The sequence below is a fragment of the Nomascus leucogenys genome, chromosome 3, assembly GCF_006542625.1.
Source record: "Nomascus leucogenys isolate Asia chromosome 3, Asia_NLE_v1, whole genome shotgun sequence".
Classification (NCBI taxonomy): domain Eukaryota; kingdom Metazoa; phylum Chordata; class Mammalia; order Primates; family Hylobatidae; genus Nomascus; species Nomascus leucogenys.
The window spans coordinates 39,827,083-39,847,113 of record NC_044383.1 but is presented as its reverse complement, the minus strand read 5'-3'; the positions used below and the strand labels follow the sequence as shown (position 1 = coordinate 39,847,113).

The window sequence follows — 20,031 nt, the reverse complement described above, 5'->3', positions numbered from 1 at the left end:
AATAATTATTTAAACCCTTTTCAAGTTTTGGCCCTATTCTACCTTGATAATTCTCTTCGTTCTGGTGATTGTACTCTAGGAACAATGGCTCCCACCAAAATCACTGTCTTGAGTATAATTTCCAATTCAGAATTCCATTCCAGAAGAAAAAGGGACCTAGGACTTATTGTGGCCGGAGTTGTGGAAACTATCGCAACTGTCACTCTTTGGGGAGGTTTTACTTACCGTGAAATCACACTACGAGAACTTACCATCTCCTTTCAAATAATCTTAGAAAAAACTGGCACAAGTCTATCAGCACTAGAAAAGCCTTTAGACTCACTAGCAGAAATGGTTTTTGATAATAGATGAGTTCTTGATTACCTCCACCTGAACAAGGAGGAGTCTGTGCTGTCATCAACAAAATCTGTTGTCTGGAGAAGCGGAAACTAATGTCCCAGTAAATTTTCAAACAAGCCAAATGGTTACACACACTTTCCCAAAGTAACCAAGACTGGGCTTCTCCCATTTCTTGGACCTTTATTCCTTGTCATTTTTCTTTTAATATTTGCTCCCTGCATTTTTAACGCTCTCATTAAGTTTATATCTTCCAGAATACAACGATTCCACCTGCAGATGACTATGCGATCTCAATACTGGCCTGCAACAGCAACTTCCATTTATATGGGGCCTCTTGATAGAATCCAGTCCCCCCACCGCCGTGAATGAGTTTTTCATGACCCTTCATTCCCTTTATGACACAGAGCAAAAAAGGGAAAAACGCAACTTATCCCCTCAAAGCCCCCTTTCAGCAGGAAGTAGCCAGACAGACTCATCACCCCTCTTCACTGGGCCATTTTCCCTTTCTTGAGACCCCAGTAGGCAGCAGGTAGACATGAACATGGGGGAATATAAATATAAAGGGTCAAAGATTTGACCAAGATATCTGTCAGGGAGCAAATGAGGAGAGGAAAATCACCTGGTGACCTTCGAGCAGTCTCCAGAGACAAAAACTCCTTATCTGAGGAATTTAGAAATAATTAAACTTCCCTAGTATCTAAAGTCAGCATCTAGATCTCTTTCAAAAATGTCATAAGTAACTAGAATTTCTATACACCTCCAGAATGCATGCATGTCAAAACTCATTGTGCAACCCTTGCTGACATTAAGGCACCAAAATGTCTACAGATGTAATCATGTATCATGACCTACCTGGCTAATATGGTCAAAATTACCCTTAAGCTCCCACCTTAAGGTCCATAAATGCACCTAAGGAAAATCCACCACGGTGGGCTCAGTCCTCTCTCACTGAGGCGCCTCGCTGCACCCTTTTGCAGCATTCTTTCTTTCTAAAACTTTCCTTTTTCAAATCTATACTGTTTTTGGTAAATTCTTCTTACCAACCCACACACTGACCACTTTCCAATACAGGGGCTCTGACACTTCGCCTGGCAAATGTGTTCAAACAAGGAAAGCAAAGGAAGTAGACTGAACATGTGTATTAGTCTGCTCAGGTTGCCATAATGAAATACCACAGACTGGGTGGCATAAACAACAGAAATTTATTTTCTCACTGTTCTGGAGACTGGAAGTCCAGGATCAACGTGTTGGCAGGGTTGGTTTTTCCTGAGGCCTCTCTTGCAGACAGTCACTCTCTCTCTGTGTCCCCATATGGCCTTTCCCCTCTGTGCATGTGCACCTCTGGTGTCTCTTCCATTTTTCTTTTCTTTTCTTTCTTTCTTTCTTCTTCTTCTTTTTTTTTTTTTAGACAAGGTCTGGCTCTATTGCCAGTGCAGGCTGCAGTGCAGAGGCACATCTCGGCTCACTGCAATCTCCGCCACCCCCAGGCTCAAGCCATCCACCCACCTCAGCCTCTCAAGTGGCTGGACTACAGGTGCGCACCACCATGCCAGGCTAACTTTTGTATTTTTTATAGAGAGGGGGTTTCACTATGTTGCCCAGCTGGCCTCAAACTCATGAGCTCAAGCCATCTGCTTGCCTTGGCATCCCAAAGTGCTGGGATTACAGGTGTGAGCCACCTCGCCGGGCCCCCTTTTTCCTAAGGACAGAAATCCTACTGCATTAGGGCTCCACCCTTTTTTACCTCATTTGACCTTCATTACCTTCTAAAGGCACTATTGCCAAATATAGTCACATTGGAGGTTAGGGCTTCAACATGAATTTAGGGGGGACAAAATTCAGTCCTTGACAACATTTATTTAGCATTTTCTTTGTACTAAGAGCTTTCAAATACAGAATCATCTTTAATGCTCACTCCAACCTGAGGAGATGGGGACCATTTTACAGACATGGTTAGGGAGATTAAGTAACCTGCTAAAGATCACCACTACCCAGGTGGCAGGTGGCAAGACTGTCGTCTGACCCTGGGGAGACTATATGATAGTCAGAGCTAAAAGTAGGTCATTCGTGGAGTGGTTGGGAAGGTTTCATAGCCTCTACAACTTTCTTATATTTACTGTTTGTCATACAGTAGTTCCCTCTTATCTGCAGTTTCATGTTTTGAAGTTTCAGTTACCCTCAGTGAACTGAGGTCCAAAAATATTAAATGGAAAGTCCTAAAAATAAATAATTTGTAAGTTTTAAATTGAGCACCATTCTGAGTAGCGTGATGAAATCTTTCGCCCTCCCACTACACCCTTGGATGTGAATAATCCTTTTATCCAGTGTATCCACGATGTATACGCTACCAATCCATTAGTCACTTAGTAGCCGTCTCAGTTATCAGATCAAAAAGAGTATGCTGCCCTGGTCCCAGCTACTCAGGAGGCTGAGGCGGGAGGATCCCCTGAGCCTAGGAGTTTGAGGCTGCAATCATCTACCATTATGCCTGTGAACACCTACTGCACTCCAGCCTGGGCAACATAGCAAGACCCTGTCTCAAAAACAAATGAAAAAAAAATCAAAACTTAGTATTTTATATATATATATATAAACAGCAGTGTTGAAACTCTCCTTTGTCAGGTCTTATCTTTTTACTCATATTCTTATTTTTTAAATATACTTGCTGCCATTAATTTGGAGTTTCCTATTTTAATTTATTTTAGACTGATTTACTGTCATGGAATTATTCTTCAACTTAGTATTATTTTTCATGTAATTATAATGTCTGTAGTCATTTTGCAACATTATAACATCAATACCCATATAAGCACAATTAAATAGCGTTCAGTACTATCCATGGTTTCAGGCATCCACCAGGGTCTTGAACTACTATAGCCCTCTGACCCTTAAAATAAAATGGTCCTGTGGGATTGACTTCCAGGGCAGTAACATCTGGAGAAGCCATGGAGACCAAGTCCCAGGTACAGCGAGTGTTGTAATAATGAGGATTTCAGGGACTGAGGAGAGTGGTGGAAACCAACCGCCAAGCTACCCTAAACGCCTAGCAGCTGCAAGATGGAAGAAAAGAGGATGCAGGCAGCTGGCTTGTGACTGGGATTCATGAGAGAAAAGCCATACAGGTCCTGGTAGGCTGGGAGGGGCCTCACTCATTCCCTCGCTCCCTTCCTCATGCGCTCCCTCACTGCCTTATTCAATAGTTACTGAGCTCCTCCTGTGGCCAGCACCACCAGGTACTGGAGGATTTAGCACTCCCATCAAGGATTCCTTTCTTTATTCTCCCTAAAGGCCCCTTTCTGGGAACAACAATGCCTCCCTCTACTGCCCCTGCAAAAAACAAATAAAATTGCCCTTAAGAAATGGTCAATTAACTTTCACATTTTTTTGGGTTCAAATAATAGCTCTGCCTTTGGTTAAGCTTATGACCTATTTCTTTCTCCTCTTTACCCTCGGTTTCCTTATCTGGAAAAATGGACACATCAACAATATCGACCTTAGAGAAATGAATGACACAGTGTAATATACATAGAAAGATTCTCAGCACAATGTTCAACACCTAACCAAGGCCCAGTAAGGCAAGATACCTTTTACTTCTTGTACTTTTTTTCTTGTTTATTATTATTCTCCTTGTTCCCTTTTTTTTTTTTTCCTAAAAACTATGCCTCAAAACCCTTGGTCATCTTTGTGAGAATTTAGAGGCAAAGGAGGGAGGAGGTTTCCCAGATCTCACTGGGGGAAGAGGCTGAGGTGGGACGCTGCCCACTGCTGTGGTCACCTGACATGCACAGGGGAGTCGGGGCCCTGGGAGGCTTTCTGGAGAGATCAAGGCAGAGTCGGGGCCCTTTGGGTTTAGTTCAAACCATAGTCAGGATTCTGTGCTGCTGTTGCTGCTCCGCCAGCCTGCATATCACCCTCACTGCACTTGTTTTCTCTTGTTTAATTGCTCATCTCCTCCACTAGAAGGCAGGAACTCTGTGGGTCTAGCTTTCTTTTTTATTGTTTTGTTTTGTTTGTTTTGTTTTGAGACAGTCTTGCTCTTGTTGCCCAGGCTGGAGTGCAATGGTGCGATCTCAGCTCACTGCAACCTGGGCCTCCCGGGTTCAAGCGATTCTCCTGCCTCAGCCTCTCAAGTAGGTGGGATTGCAAGCATGTGCCACCATGCCCAGCTAATTTTTGTATTTTTAGTAGAGACGGGGTTTTACCATATCGGCCAGGCTGGTCTTGAACTCCTGACTTCAGGTGATCCACCTGCCTCGGCCTCCCAAAGTGCTGGGATTATAGGCATGAGCCACCACGCCCGGCCTCTAGCTTTCTACTGAATGCCCAGTGCCACAAGCGCCACGCATGGAGAACACGCTTAAACGTTTGTTGAATAAACAAACTGGGACAACTATGCTGAGTAAGAAATAAGATTCATTTGCTCGTAGTAAAAAAAAAAATAAAAACAAATCCAGTGTTTACTTAGCTCTAATCTGAGCAACATAATTATAGTCAAAGGTTGGATGGTAGACTCACCACTTAAGCAAAGCCTGTGTCCATCATTACTCACTTTCATGTTGGCCCATGAGAGTAGCAAAAGAAAATGCTGGATGCTGTTTTCTTGCAAAGCTTTAACCATCAGCTCCTAGTGCTGACACTGTCATTTGAGACAGCCCTCTGAAATCCGGCTCCACTCCAGGAAATGGCCAAAAGGATGCCAGCTCTGGGCTGTGTTTCTTCAGGGTTCTGGGATTTACCCTTACACTAAAGTGGAAGTGCCTATGACACAGGCCTGGGGTTGAGCGGGTGTAGTTTCGGTGAGGAAGCCATTCTAGTCTGTTCTCCTCACTCCTCAGGCCTGGTGTCCCCTCTCATTCCCTGCCTTGCCCAGTCATTCTGACAGCCTCAGGAGGGTGCTCTTATATAAGGGGCACCGTGGGTCGTAGGAGACATACTGGAACAGTAACAGCTTTCTATGTGCTAACTACTTTCTTACATTATCTCGTGTCCTTTTTAAATTTTATTTTATTTTAAGTTCTTGGGTCATGTGCGGGAGGTGCAGGTTTGCTCCATAGGTAAATGTGTGCCATGGTGGTTTGCTGCACCTATCAATCCATCACCTAGGTATTAAGCCCAGCATGCATTAGCTATTTATCCTGATGCTCTCCCTCCCCCTGCCTGCCCCCCACAGGCCCCAGTGTGTGTTGTTCCCCTCCTTGTGTCCATGTTCTCATGGTTCAGCTCCCACTTATAAGTGAGAACATGCGGTATTTGGTTTTCTGTTCCTGTGTTAGTTTGCTGAAGATAATGGCTTCCAGCTCCATCCATGTCCCTGCAAAGGGCATCTCATGTTCTTTTCACAGTGATCCTGTAAGAGAAGCACTAGTATTATTTCCATGCTATATATGAGGAAACGGAGGCTGAGAGAGTATGAAAACTTGCCCAAGGTCACTCAGCTGCTAAATAGCAAAGCCAAGACTTGAGTTGTAATCTTCACACTAGGCTGCATCCTAGTGGATTGGTGTGACCCAAAGAGTCCTCCAGGTATCCCCAGAGAGCCTCCAGAGCCAGAGCATGGGCAGCCTCAGTCATTTCCTTGTTCTAAACATTATATAAGCAAACAATACCATGCAGACTTTTTTTTTTTTTTTTTTTTTTTTTGGCAGAGTCTCTCTCTGTCACCCAGTCTGGAATGTAGTAATGCAATCTCGACTCACTGCAGCCTCTGCCTCCCGGGTTCAAGTGATTCTCCTGCCTCGGCCTCCTGAGTAGCTGGGATGACAGGCACCTGCCACCACACCTGGCTAATTTTTGTATTTTCAGTAGAGACGGGGTTTTGTCATGTTGGCCAGGCTGGTCTCGAACTCCTGACCTCAGGTGATCCGCTTACCTCAGCCTCTCAAAGTGCTGGATTACAAGTGTGAGCCACCGCGACTGGACCCATGCAAATACTTCACATAATATGTGCTTCACATAGACAAGAATTCAAGAACTGTCTATAAGTTCATATACATCAAAAATAAGTCACATGAAAAATATTTTTGGAAACAGACAGAAGTCAGTTTGAAGCCAAAATATGTCTTGGACGAGTCTAAACTCTGTAAGCTTCAGTGGGGATAATGCCTTGCCTTGCTCACACGGCAGGTGAAATGACCAACAGAGACAATGTATGGGAAGCACCTGGCCTGCAGGGGGCCCAGCAAGCATGGGTTCCTTTGTCTTCTTTGCTGCACTGCTGGGAGCAATAGGGGCAGTGTTGAATGTGAGCCAGCAGTAGGCTGGTGCAGAAGCCTGATGCTTCCCTGCTGTTAAACCCATTTCTGCCCTGGACCCTCAGGGCACTAATCCTATGGTCATAACCAGTTTCGTCATTGCTTTGCTATTTTCTGCGGTCAAATTCCTAGCTTCTTGGGTCATCATTCCTACAGAAACCAATGGGTGTAACACAGGCCATAAGTCACAGGCAGCAATGGAAAGCTCTGAGTTCTTCAGAACGAGAGTATAAAGCCAAACAAAACAAAACAGATCCCTTCTAAAGGGATAAGACAAAAGCAAAAAGGCTGAAATCCAACATCATGAAGTTCAAGTTTCCAAAGCATGAACAGATTAGTTGCATGATTTTCCTCTTAACTTCAGAATCTTAAACCAAAAAACTAAAACAAAACAAAAGCAGTTAATAGCTTCCTCGAAAGAATGAAGAAGTATCTTTTTAAAAAAAAAATAACTGCAGACCAGCCTGGCCAACATAGTGAAACCCCGTCTCTACTAAAAATATTATATATTAGCCAGGCATGGTGGCAGAGGCCTGTAGTCCCAGCTACTCGGGAGGCTGAGGCAGCAGAATCGCTTGAACCCAGGAGGCGGAGGTTGCAGTGAGTTGAGATCGCGCCACTGCACTCCAGCCTGGGTGACACAGTGAGACTCTGTCTCAAAAATAAAACAAACAAACAAAAAACCTGCTAAGAACTATCTTGAGAGTGATTCAGCCATAAAGAAGAAGAGGAAGATAGAAGAGTAATCATATTTTCAACTTTATATTCCAATAGCCATGCCCCACTCTAGGGCAATACCTCTTAGAGCCACTGCTTTTCCTTAGTACCACCCCCAAATATATTTTCTGGCTAGATTATTTCCACCTTGCCCATGACTTAGAATTATCCTTTTTTTTTAATTCCCTAACAAACTCCTTTTCTTGGGTAGATTTCTATTCAAGTCTAGCCAGTAAAAAGGGTGGCCTTCCATGACCTTGCCTAAATTTTTGGTGCTTAGGTCTGATAAAATTCAAATATATTTCCAGAAAAAAATGCTAAGTCATTAAGATCATACCTTATTAAAAATATTCTGGGATAATTTTATTCTGCATTCTTTTTTTTTCTTTCTTTTTTTTTTTTTTTTTTTTTTTTGAGATGGAGTCTCGCTCTCTGGCCCAGGCTGGAGTGCAGTGGCGCAATCTCAGCTCACTGCAACCTCCGCCTCCCGGGTTCACGCCATTCTCCTGCCTCAGCCTCCTGAGTAGCTGGAACTACAGGGACCCGCCACCATGCCCAGCTAATTTTTTGTATTTTTAGTAGAGACGGGGTTTCACCGTGTTAGCCAGCATGGTCTCGATCTCCTGACCTTGTGATCCACCCACCTCAGCCTCCCAAAGTGCTGGGATTACAGGCATGAGCCACCATGCCCGGCCTGATTCTGCATTCTTTTGGCTTAAACTTTACCATGTGCATTTTGGTTAACTGCAGTACATGTACCTAGCATGCCCCAAATGGGAAAAACAAACTCTTTCTAAGCCTCTGTGTTTACAAATTATTTCTCCTTTCTGGGGAGAGAAATTAGGAAGCTATAGAATGTTAGTGCTATAAAGATAAAGAAACTGAGGCCCAAGGAAATGAAATGCCTGTTCAAGCCCACAGAGCCTTTCTACAGTTCTTCCCAGAGGATACCTGTCAACTTATTTTGGATTCCTGTATGAAGAGCATTCAGCTTCCCCGAGTTAATGGATTATTTATTGATGTTCAGAAAAATGCATAAAGAGGTTCGCAGTGTTTCCACTGTGAGAAACTCTTTTACTCCTTCTCAGTGGGGGGTGCTAAGAGCATTTGGGGCAGGACAATTCTTCATGCAGAGGTCCTAAGAGTTTCAGGATGTTGGCGTTTCCAGTCCAACAATGGGAAGTCTAGCATTTCCAGTCCACCTAATGGGAATTCTAGGATCAAAACAAAGAGAATCCTTACTCTCTTCCCTACCCTGTCTTCCCCTGGGTCTTCTATAATACTCTCCTCACGAAATAATCATTCCTTTCTTTTTTTCAAAGTTTCTTGAGCATCCAGAAATAGCCACGAGTGATGTTTATTCATTCACTAGCTTCAGGCATATGGTGCAAGATGAAGCAGGAGGCAACTAGGCCCAATGTTTTCAGAACTCCTCAGGACACCCAAACAGCTATTTGCTGCTTACTTTGGGAGGTGCAAGAACCTGCTTAACACTTTCCTTGTCTTTACGGTAATCATTCCCCAGTAGGAGTGCTGGCAGGGGCTGCTTACATGGCCGGGTCTCCAGAGATTACCCAGCCCAAGAACTTCCTTTGAAAATCAGAGCCTAAATGTGAAGAGTTGAGCCCAAGGTCAAACAGCTCATCTACTGCAGAACCAGATCTTGGCATATTCTTTCTTCTAGTCCCAGAGGCTGCCTTCCCTTATGCGACAGCTTTTCCAAGGGTTATGCTGGTTATGTAACTAGACTACTCAGGGTTCCAATACCAGTTGCCTCATAGGAGTTCTCTACTCAGGCAGTTATTGCCTGCTCGTGTGTGAATAAGATCAGATTACCTTTGCTCCAGGAAATCACTCCGATCCAAGGAGATGGTGCTGTGGAGCGATTAAGAGCACGTGACACTAATGTCTGAACACCTCACTTTTAAGCCAGCATAGCCTCTTATTCTTGGACAAGCTGCCTAGCCTCTCCATGCCTCAGTTTGCTCATATGAAAAATGGGGGCAAATTAACCAAACTATGTTACAACGATTAAATGAGGTAATTATTCTAATGCACCTACAACAGGGTCTGGCACATTATAAGGATGTGTTAAAGGTTGGTTATTGTTGTTGTCGTCATTGGTCATTGTCATCATCATCATGAATTACATTGTTTTTCCTTTGCTGGGAATTAAACCAAGGAGAGAAAGCAGGGCTGGTTCATTTTCTCCCATCAGCATGAGCCAGAGGAGGCGCTTCCCTTGGGGACATAAGCAATAAACTCCAATCGATGGTTAATTCAGGTTCTGCTTGAGTTTAAAGATAGGTATAGAAATGTATAAATTCAGCATACTTAACTTTGGTAATAAAAATTAAGAAAAACTCTATTTTTTAAGAGCAAAGTACCAGCCCACATCTCTAAACTAACTTTTCTCTTTTATAAGACCATTTTAACTGTTTCTGCTAGGTAATGATCATTTAATCAAAGGCATAGAAAGATAAATAAATTGTGGGTACTGCCTTCACGGAGGCTTTCTTAAATATTTTTTAATTGACAAATAATAAGTGTACACATGCATGGGGTACATAGCGATGCTGTGATACGTCAGGGTAGTCAGCATATCTGTCATCTCAGATATTTATCGTTTCTTTGTGTTGGGAACATTCAATATCCTCTTTCTAGCTATTTGAAACTCTATATTATTGTTAACTATTGTCATTCTACAGTGGTATAGAACAGTAGAACTTATTCCTCCTATCTAGTTATAATTTTATATCCTTTAACAAAACTTTCTGTGTGCCCTCCACCTCCCCCTACCCTTCCCAGCCTCTAGTATCCTATGTTCTACTTTTTAATTTCTATGAGATCAACTGTTTTAAGCTTCCACATATGAATGAGAACATGTGGTGTTTAACTTTCTGTTTTTGGCTTATTTCAGTTAACATAATGTCCTCCAGTTCCAACATCCATGTTGCCATGAATGACAGGATTTCACTGTTTTTTTATGGCTAAATAGTATTCCATGGTGTATATATGCTGCATTTTCTCTATCCATTCATCTGTTGTTGGACATCTAACTTGATTCCATATCTTGATTATTGCGAATAGTGCTGCAGTAAACATGGGAGTGCAGATGTCTCTACAAGGAGACTTTTTAAAGCAGAACTTGCCACCTTTCTTCCCATTCGCCTGGGTGTCATTCTGTGACAGGTTTGGAATCTTGATAAACTAAATAGGGCCATGGCTGAAATTCTCCTCGTTTCACTAGCCCTCCCGCTTCTTTCCCTGCAGACCACCACTCCTAATGGGATGGTTCCCCAGGCTTCAAGCTGTTCCCAGTTCTCTTTAAGCCCGGTCAGCTTCTTTCTGCTGAAGAGTGGAAGGGTATATTCAACATGTTTTTAAATTTTCTGTATCCTGATGCTTTGACACCTGGGGCTGTGCTGACCCTGGAGGGACTGCCCCTCCCAGGGTTAGCCAATTCCGAGAGACAGTAAATGACTCATGTGGGGGAGTGCACCTTTCCTGTGCAAACCAACCGATCCAGCATCCATACCCCCAATCACTTCCTTTATTGGGCCGTGTCTCAGGGCCACCATCCACTTGCTCTAATCATGCCAGGGCCAGTAACAGACAACTAGGGACAGTGCCTGTGCCCCAAAGCTCACTGAACTTATTCAAAGGAGCCAATCCGGAGCCTGTTTACCCTGTCTTGCATTACCATTCCTGCAGAAATCACAATAAAGGCTCTTGTCTGCATTTTCCCCTTGCTCCCTTGGGCCCCTGACCAGCCCTGATGCTTCCCCATATGCCCCCACTGCATGACAAGCTGTGCCTCCTGTTTTATACCCATGGAGAACTCTTTAGAATTTCACAGGGAGCTTTTAACAGTCATACCCCAGACCAATTAAATCAGAACCTCTAGGAATGTGACCCCAACTTTAAGTATTTTTTTTTAATTCCCCAGGTGATTCCAAAGTGTAGCCAAGTTTGAGAATGGGTGCTCTAAAACATCCCCATAGACGCTTTCATAGTACACATTTCTAAGTTAAAAAATCTTTCCCATAGTAATCTCCGATGTCTTCCTTCAAATACTAAAAAATGCGGAGAGTACTTTAACTTAGAATCTTACCCTCTCCCCTATCTACTGCCACTTATATCTACATTTATGCCTCAATTGCATAATTATCCATGAGGGAGATCAGATTTTGCCAATAAAAAAGATTTTACCCAAGACAGTGAGGAACTTTTGGTGAAGAAGGGGTTAAGATGATAGCCAGCCCAGTTGCATGCTGGGAATTGTAGTACAATAGTAGCGCCCAGCCAGTGAGGCGCTACCAGCTCCGAAGCAGCTCACAGTATCCCTCATTCTACACAGCCCATCAGAGAGGCAGTGTCCAGTAGTGGCTAATGCCGTGGACATCAGAGCCAGGACACCTGGTTTCGATCCCAGCACCACCTTTCACTAGCTACAGGACCCTGGGCACACGACTTAACCTCCTGACCCTCTGTTTCCTTTTCTGCTAATATAGGGGAAATAATAGTAATATCTATCTAGCCCATGGGATTGTTATGAGGATTAAGTGAGTTAATATGCATAAAGTGCTGTAGAATGGCAGCTGGCACATAATACGCATTTTATGAGTCAGCTTTCATTATTATTACTTCTCAACCCCTTTCTTGGCCCAAGTTCTATTCTCATGGACTATAAGAGGTGAAAATCCCCTGCCTCCACAGTTAGAACACGTGAGTTTAGCTGTCCTTGGAGAAAGTATTCATATCTGTTTGTCCAAATTGTCTTCTGGTCATTTCTTTTTAAAACCATGAGGTTGAGTTAGGGGCAAGGGCCAATGATATTAGCTATCAGAGCCCAGCACTCCTACCCAAATGAGCATCCCTGGATTTCACCTGCCCAGCCTGTTCTCTCTGCTCTGACAGCAATACCCAACTTGCTTTTGTGGAACCACCTCTCTCCCACCATGTGCACTCTTGGTGAGATTGCCAGTCAAGGTGCCCCACTTTCCCAGGGCATTGGGCGGGGGTGCCTGACCCAAGATCAGTCTACCACACTCTATCTTTTGGGGAGGAACATGAGGATAAGAACAGGTTGGACTGAATTTGCCAGAGGGCATCATCCATTAGCTCCTGCCACATAGATTCCCAAGCTTTCACAAGTTCCTTCATTCTAAATTCTGCTTGGTCAACGCTTCCTTGGGTTCTGTGAGTCACTCTATCACCATGGCAACAAGGTCCTTTTATGCTTATGTTGGTAGAGTCAGTGTCTGTCACTTGCTACCAAAGAGTCCTAATGACACACTACTGCTAAATAATCTTAAATATTGGCCCTCAACCCCCTTCCCACTTCTTTCCAGTGGAACTACCAGTAGTCCAATGCCTTTTTTGCAACATTCTCTCCATGTACATCATCACTAATCCTAATATCAACAATGCAGAGATAGTATTGTTATTTTTACTTCATTGTTGCAAATGAGGCACAGAGAAGCTAAGCAACTGTCCTAAGTTCACACAGCCAGTGAAGAACAGAAACAATATTCCAACAAGTCTAATTGCTAACTTCAACCAGTAAGTGAAATTTACTGGAGTCAAGATCACTTCCCTGCCATTTTGGACTCCTGGGTTGGGAAAGGATCTTTAGCATCCTCTCATGCAGTTTTTTTTTCCCTTTCTTTTTCTTTTCTCTTCTTTTTTTTTGGTTGTAAACTGAAAGAAGCACGATTTAAATCACAGCTGTGCCTTCATACATACACAAAGAATGGAAACAAAGGCTTCACAAGGCAATAGTTATCCTTACTGGTGCAATATGCTCCAATTTTGTATTCGAAATGATTTATTTTTCAAATTCTACTTGTACTCACTAGATTGATATTGATGTCCTGATCCACTATCATATCTGACATGCAGCTTTGCAAACCCTGCTCTGTTGAGAAAGCTGCTTAAAATGACACCAGTTTGCATGTCTGAGTGTTTGTAAAAGGAGGCAAGGCCAAGCTTGATCTTTTAAGCCTCCTAATAGTGATTTGTTTACTTGTACAATGTGTGTTTCCTAGGCCACACCAGCCTGAGGGGAAAACTGGAATCATAACCAGGCACATGCTGTTCCTTTCTCACTCTGCTTTCAACAGCTCTTCCAGAACCACCAGAAGCCCCCAGACGAGAACCCCCTTCCAGTCTTTCTGAGGATGTCCAGGGAACACTGTACATGTGCTCCCAAACATCATTCCTTGTCCCTCATTTTCCTTTTCTTCTGCTCTGCCTCCCTGCTGGGATCCTTTCCCAGTGCCTTTGATGTCTGCAGGGCTGTCATTGCTGCTGGGCCACCAAGGCTGAGCTGCTGCTGGTGAAAAATTCCATGACTTTAGTCTGACCCCGGGCCTGGATGGGAGCATTGTTTGTCCTACCTCTTCAGCAGCTCCTGGTGTCACCATTGTGCATAGTTCCTTATAGTACCTGCATGCCATGCAGTGGTGCCCACCACACTAGAGAGAAGTCCCACTTTGTCACAGGGATCCCAAAAGAGATTCCTCTTACTCCCTTCTAACTTACACGTGTTCAAGGGCAGTAGGCCGAAAAAAGTCTTCATCCTGTATTCACAGCCACCTTAATCTTCTCCACCTGTGGACCTTGTCCTTGGGCCAAGCATGCATGCTCCTACTCTCACCCAAACTGGTGAGATTTTTTTTTTTTCCAGGAGGCAACTTGGTTCCTTCTCTTGGCGGAACCCTTGACAAGGCCACAATGTGTCATACTGCTCAGAAGTGCCTGCTTCCCAGAGGGAATATACGCTTCAGCTAACCTCATTTTTATTTGAGAGCTTTGCTTCCCAGGTCCCAGAAGTCACATGTTCAGAATTCAAGTCCTGTTGCAACCATGATGAGAATGATGGTGAAGATGATAATAAATCTTTCACACGTATCAGACTGCACAAGAAGCACTTTCAGATACATTATCATATTTCATTTTCTCAACAATTCTATGTGATACATACTATTATTATCCTCATTTTACAGAGGAGAAAATTGTGACTTAGGAACGGTAAATCGGCCCACGGTCACATGGCTGGCAAAGTGCAGAGCTCAGCTACTCCTCTACAGCTCAGACTGGGCATTGAGCCTGCCTCAGCTAGGCCTCCTGGCTTCCCTGGGCCTCCTTCCAACTCTGCTTTAATTCTTTCCAAGCCCCTCTCCCCAGGGTCCCTATTGTGATCCACAGGTGGGTGGCTACACCTTATCTGAAGGCCTCCAAGATGGTGGAAACCCCTAAGCTTCCACCTCCTGCTTCCCACATCGTCTCTGTGCTCCCTGGGGCTTCCTGGAGCAGTAGGATGGGAAGCATTATCAGCAATGGGGCCTCCTCTTCAGGCCTCTCAAGACTTCAATGCAGCAACCTGCCCTCATCTTCCCGAGTCTCTCCTCAGATCCAATTCTGGAGCCAGGAAGTGGTTTCTCCTCCCAAAAAGGCCGCCAGCATCCTGCATTGCATGGTTAAATTTTGCCTGACCTTAGTGGGTGTTTTTAATTGAATAAAGAATTCAAGTCTGGGTTTTAAATGCCATAGAAAAATAAAAAGTTACTGTCTTTTCAGAATGCCCATTGTAATTTGTCCTTAGAGTTTCTCCTCCCCTCCCCTCCCCAATGGTCCTTTTCCCCCTTGAACTGACAAACTGAACTGCCAGATAAATACAGCTGCAAAGTGAATAGTATGGATATGATTTCTTCCCCTCATTCATTTGCCTTCCTAGCTTTACCAAGTCAAAAGAAAAAGACTGCTCACCCTTTCTTTGGCTGTGTCTTCATACCACAAAGCCAACAGCTAGTCAAGCAATCTTCATGATTTGAAACATTTGAAAGTGAAATGTAGGGAGTGACTTAGCCTGATCGATTACATTAGTCGTTGTAACCAAGTTTCTGCCATGGGGCTTACCCCATGCAGAGTGGTGGCCTCTGTGTGTCCTCTCTGTACCTCAGTTTCTCCATCTGTAATATGCAGGGATTGAATCCAGGATCTTTGAGGTCCTTGAAGCTTCTCGATGTCTTCATTTGGTAGTTACAGAGCACATCATTTACAAGTCAGTTGATTTAGGGGGTGACTTTGAATAAAAACGATCCTCCATAAAACTTTTACCACATAATTATTTTATGGAGCAAGTTTCCACTGGGCACTTGAAGCAGGGTTCAGTTTACAAAAACCCGACTTGCAGCCAACTTTTAAGTGACACTTTTATTGCTTAAAGTGAGGCTTGCACAGAGGTCACAGTTTCTAAAAACACTGTCCTCCATTCCCTCCTCCACAGAGTCCTTGACAGTGAAGCATTCGTAGAATACACTTTAAAATCATGGCTTCTCTTCAACGAAGAGTTTTTCCTTTTCCCTTCTGTAAAAAACAACACACAGTATTTACAACCCCACAAAAACTGACTTAGTGATAATAACCTACTGGTCCTTTTGAAACACAAACCAGTTAATATCACTCCTCTGCCTGATTCTGCAGAGGTGTCCCATTGCTGGGCAGATCGTGAGCCAGACTTTATGTATGCTGTTCCCCGTACCTGGAGTGTTCTCACCAACCCTCTCTGTAACTGCTCCTTACCTCTGAACTCAGCTCAATCACTGTGTCTTCAGGGAATTGGCCCCTGACTTCCTTGACTAGGTTAGATCTCTTTATTAGAACTGCAGGGTGCAACTGGAAGTTTATTTGGCTGGGCATGACCATGAACAGACTGTACACTCTGCTGTTGCTGGCATAGCCATCCAGGTTGCCCGCCACATGCACAATGCTACACAGGCCTTGGGTTCCCTAGCAGGGTCTCTAACTTCATGGACCTTGCAGTCTTCTGGGGTAAACATACGGTTATCAAATGTGAGAATGCACGTGAATGGCACTGTCCCCCGCAAAGAGCTTACAGAGAACTGAACAAGGGATTGAAGTTAGCATGGGGCCAGCTACATGAGCGAAAGGGTAGAATGGCAATGCTTTAAGTTCTGATGCAGAATGAGGTTATGTCAAAATCGCATTTGCTCAAGCAGTCCTTTTAATACTTTCAGTCTAAGAAGCTAGAGGAGAAAGGAACGTGGACTGATATCCCAGGCTGTTCGTGCCAGCTTGAAGGATGGCCACCTTCGCCACAGTGAGATAACCGGGGGTCTGTTTTCCTCATCTTCCTCCATCCCAAGGGTCTTCCTACTCTCTTGGACTAAACTATCCCACCCCAAGGCCAGGGGCTCTTGATTGCTTCTTTAAATGAATTTTCTTTTCCAAGGGCCCATCCTCTCACATCAAGTACATGAGTAACATAGCCTATCATTTTCATTTAATTCTAGAATGTCTTTACTATCATCCCCATTTTACAGACAGGAGAATAGATTCAGCGAGTTCACAGCAGACCTGGGTTCTCAAAGCCAGGTGTCTGGTTCTTAGTCCAGCATTTCCCCCACCATGTCACAGCCTCGGGGCTGAGCCAGGCCTTTTTCAAAGCCCCAGGAAGCTACAGCTGGCCGCCTCCTGCTGGCAGGGAGTTCCTTCCAGGCTTCTGGTGCTACTGCCAAAGAAGGGAGGGTGGGAGAAGAGAGGGAGGTGGATTATACACAGAGAGGGTCCCGCACTTCTGTTTCCCTTCCTTGTCATGGAAGGAGAGAATGAATTACGTGGGGGACCCAGGGGAGATAGGAAAATCAATCATTCATGACAGTTAATAAGTGTCAGAAAAGTATTTACTCACATTCAGCCCCTGAAAGTCACATTCTTCATCTGTTGTGATTTGTCTTTCACTGATAGCATTAGCCAGGTAGGCTCAGCAAGAAACAGCAAAAGGTTTTAGCCCAATACTGCGGAGAGAGTTTCATTTAACTTCATTTTTTCCAGCCAGGGCTGGCTCCAAAGCTAGTTTTTCTTACTAGGTTGTTTGCTACATGAAAAGCAGACTCCCAGAGGTTTCTGAGATTGCCGACATCCTATGCAAGATGACTGCTCCCACCCACCCGCCCACCCACTCACTAATAAGACACAATGCCGTCCTATTTTTGGTAACAATTAAAGGGCCTCCCGGTGAAAGCAGAAAGCTGTTTATTTTCTGTGACATCACTTCACTTTGCCTTCGAAGGCTGGTCTGTGCTCAGTGTTTTCGTGGTGATGCAAGTCGGCTCTCTCCTCCAGCAGTTGGATCCCTCCCATCTCACAGTACCTCACAGGTCTCTTCCCCCGAGCAGTGCATTGCTGGAGCGAGGAGAAGCTCACGAATCAGCTGCAGGTCTCTGTTTTGAAAAAGCAGAGATACAGAGGCAGAGGAAAAGGGTGGACTCCTATGTGACCTGTTCTTAAAGCAAGACAATCACCATCTGAATTCCAGAAGCCCTGTTCATGGTTGGGGATATTTTCTCGACTGCATGGAATCAGAAAGAAGCAAAAGGATGGGAAATGCCTGCATTCCCCTGAAAAGAATTGCTTATTTCCTATGTCTCTTATCTGCGCTTTTGCTGACTGAGGGGAAGAAACCAGCGAAGCCAAAATGCCCTGCCGTGTGTACTTGTACCAAAGATAATGCTTTATGTGAGAATGCCAGATCCATTCCACGCACCGTTCCTCCTGATGTTATCTCATTGTAAGGCCCGTAAGCATTTTGATATCTAATTTACGATTTAAAAATTCCAGCCGGTGGATTTGGGGCTTTGCATGTATTTGTAGAAGGGCATGGAGAGAGAGATTCCTCTTGCATGCTTGGCCATTTGACAATGCTAACATTTGCTGCATTTAGAATTTTTTATTTTTTTAGCTGCTACTGAACATGCTTAGATACCCCCAGCCCTGAACATTATCATGAGAAACCTGTAGCCGATTCATTTCTCTTACTTCATCTGGGAAGGAATAGTATCGTACTTCATAAAATAGTGTCAAAATAGTCACTGTTATGCTAAACCGGATTAACATAAGGTTTGTTCTGTGTGTGTGTGTCTCTTTGTGTATGTCTGTTTGTTTGTTTTCTGTTTTTTGTTTTCTTTCAGATCCTTTGTGAGATCTGGTTTTACTGAAATCTCAGAAGGGAGTTTTTTATTCACACCATCGCTGCAGCTCTTGTGAGAAATATTTATATCATGACTATTTTTAATATGGCATATATTTGGATAAGCCTTCTAGTAAAATGATCTCAATATTAATTTTGTCAAATGTGATTCTATTTCTGAGAAAACAGAATATCAGTAAAGTGAGAGGTAGATGGGTTTGTTTGCGACTTCACACCAACAGTGCAGGTCGATTCTTACAGTGGTAAATCTGTTAACCTGTCATGCTGTCTACTTTAATGGCTATTTATGAAGTTGTTGGAATCTTGCAACAATGATCCTAATTCCATTCCACTATTTTACTTTCATTTTTAACTTGGGAACTTTGCTTCTTTTGCCCTGGAGTTTTTGAATTAGTCAATACAGAACCCAGCATAACATATGCGCTCAAGATGTTGTCTCCGGGGATCTGGGGCAGGCTGCTACTCTGTATGATTTACCATGTGGGGAAAAAAAACACTTCAGCTCTTTCTAGGTAATTCCTTAAAATATCAATTCTCAAGAGATTGTTTTTTAATCTCATCTAATTTATAACTAGTTCCCTTACAAGGAGGGAAAGAAAATATTAATATAGGATAGTGCAAAGGATTACTCTCTGCTATATGTTTTGAGTTGGCCACAAGGGAACCACATATTCAGTCTATGCCTGAAAATATTCAAAAAAATAATATTTGACTAAGAAATCAGATCTGTTCACAGGCATAATGGAACACATAAAATTTGTTCTGATGTGTAATGTTTGGCAATTGCAGTCCTAGTTCTTACAGCGGTATCACATGGGGGTCAAGAGGTCTCCCAGGACTCAGGTATCAGGTCACAGACTTGGTTTGTAGCTGGATGGATATGGGCAGAACTAGACAATTGTGGATCAGCTGAGTCTTGGCTTTCTTAACTGCATGATTCAGGACCCAAGTCTTTCACTTGTTTGTTTTTTATTTTTTTTTTATTTTCTTGCCTTACTTGGCCATTTTGGCTGTTTGAAGTTACATACACAGAGGCAAACAGCATGGAGTGGATGTTGGAGAGACAAGTGTTTAAACCTCATCCTGCCACTCATAGAACCTAAACATGTAGTCTTGTGCAGCTTGCTAAATCTCACTAAGCCTCAGTCTTCTTATCTTTAAAATGGAAGTGAGAACACATACTTCCAAGGTTTAGGTAGATAAAACACTTGGCATAAGGTATGCCAAATGCTTGCACATTTATAAATGGCAGGGTTTAAAAATTTTACATCAAGCTAAAAAGCTAAAAGTCACTCATCTATTGTTTTGTCTATATGAAATTCCTAAACTGGTTTGACTGTTTCATTGAATTCACAGACTTGATCAGTTGTTTTGACATTATGTAATGATGTTGGCTAATGTCCTTCTATTGGCTGATGACTTCAAATGATTAGCAATTGACTAGTTATTCCTAAGGGGTTTATCTATTTGACTGATGGCTAGTGGTGTGACTGGGGGAAGTGTTAGTTAGCACGTCAAATAAATCCAAAAAAGATAGATTCTTTCCCACAGAAAGGGGCAGAGTCTCTAATGCTGGGATCCTTCCATAGGATAAGAATTTGCTGTCTCTGAGAAAGTGATAAATTGTGTTTCTGGTGCTCACTTGTTAAATGAATAAATGGCTCATTTAAAAAGCATCCTTTTGATATGCTAAGGCACCTCCCTTCC

At 43.4% G+C, this 20,031-nt stretch overlaps 1 protein-coding gene across 2 annotated transcripts in view; it reads left to right on the top strand.

Annotated features, from left to right (window-relative positions):
* The first annotated feature begins 17,337 nt into the window (after positions 1-17,337).
* LGI1 (leucine rich glioma inactivated 1) overlaps positions 17,338-20,031 on the top strand; it is a 41,108-nt gene continuing 38,414 nt past the window's right edge. For both annotated transcript variants that reach the window (XM_012505624.1, XM_003255237.2), the window contains exons 1-2: positions 17,338-17,904; positions 18,305-18,376. In XM_012505624.1, coding sequence (XP_012361078.1) covers positions 17,690-17,904; positions 18,305-18,376 — 287 coding nt within the window. In that variant the 5' untranslated portion in view covers positions 17,338-17,689. The remainder of the gene's footprint in view (positions 17,905-18,304; positions 18,377-20,031) is intronic.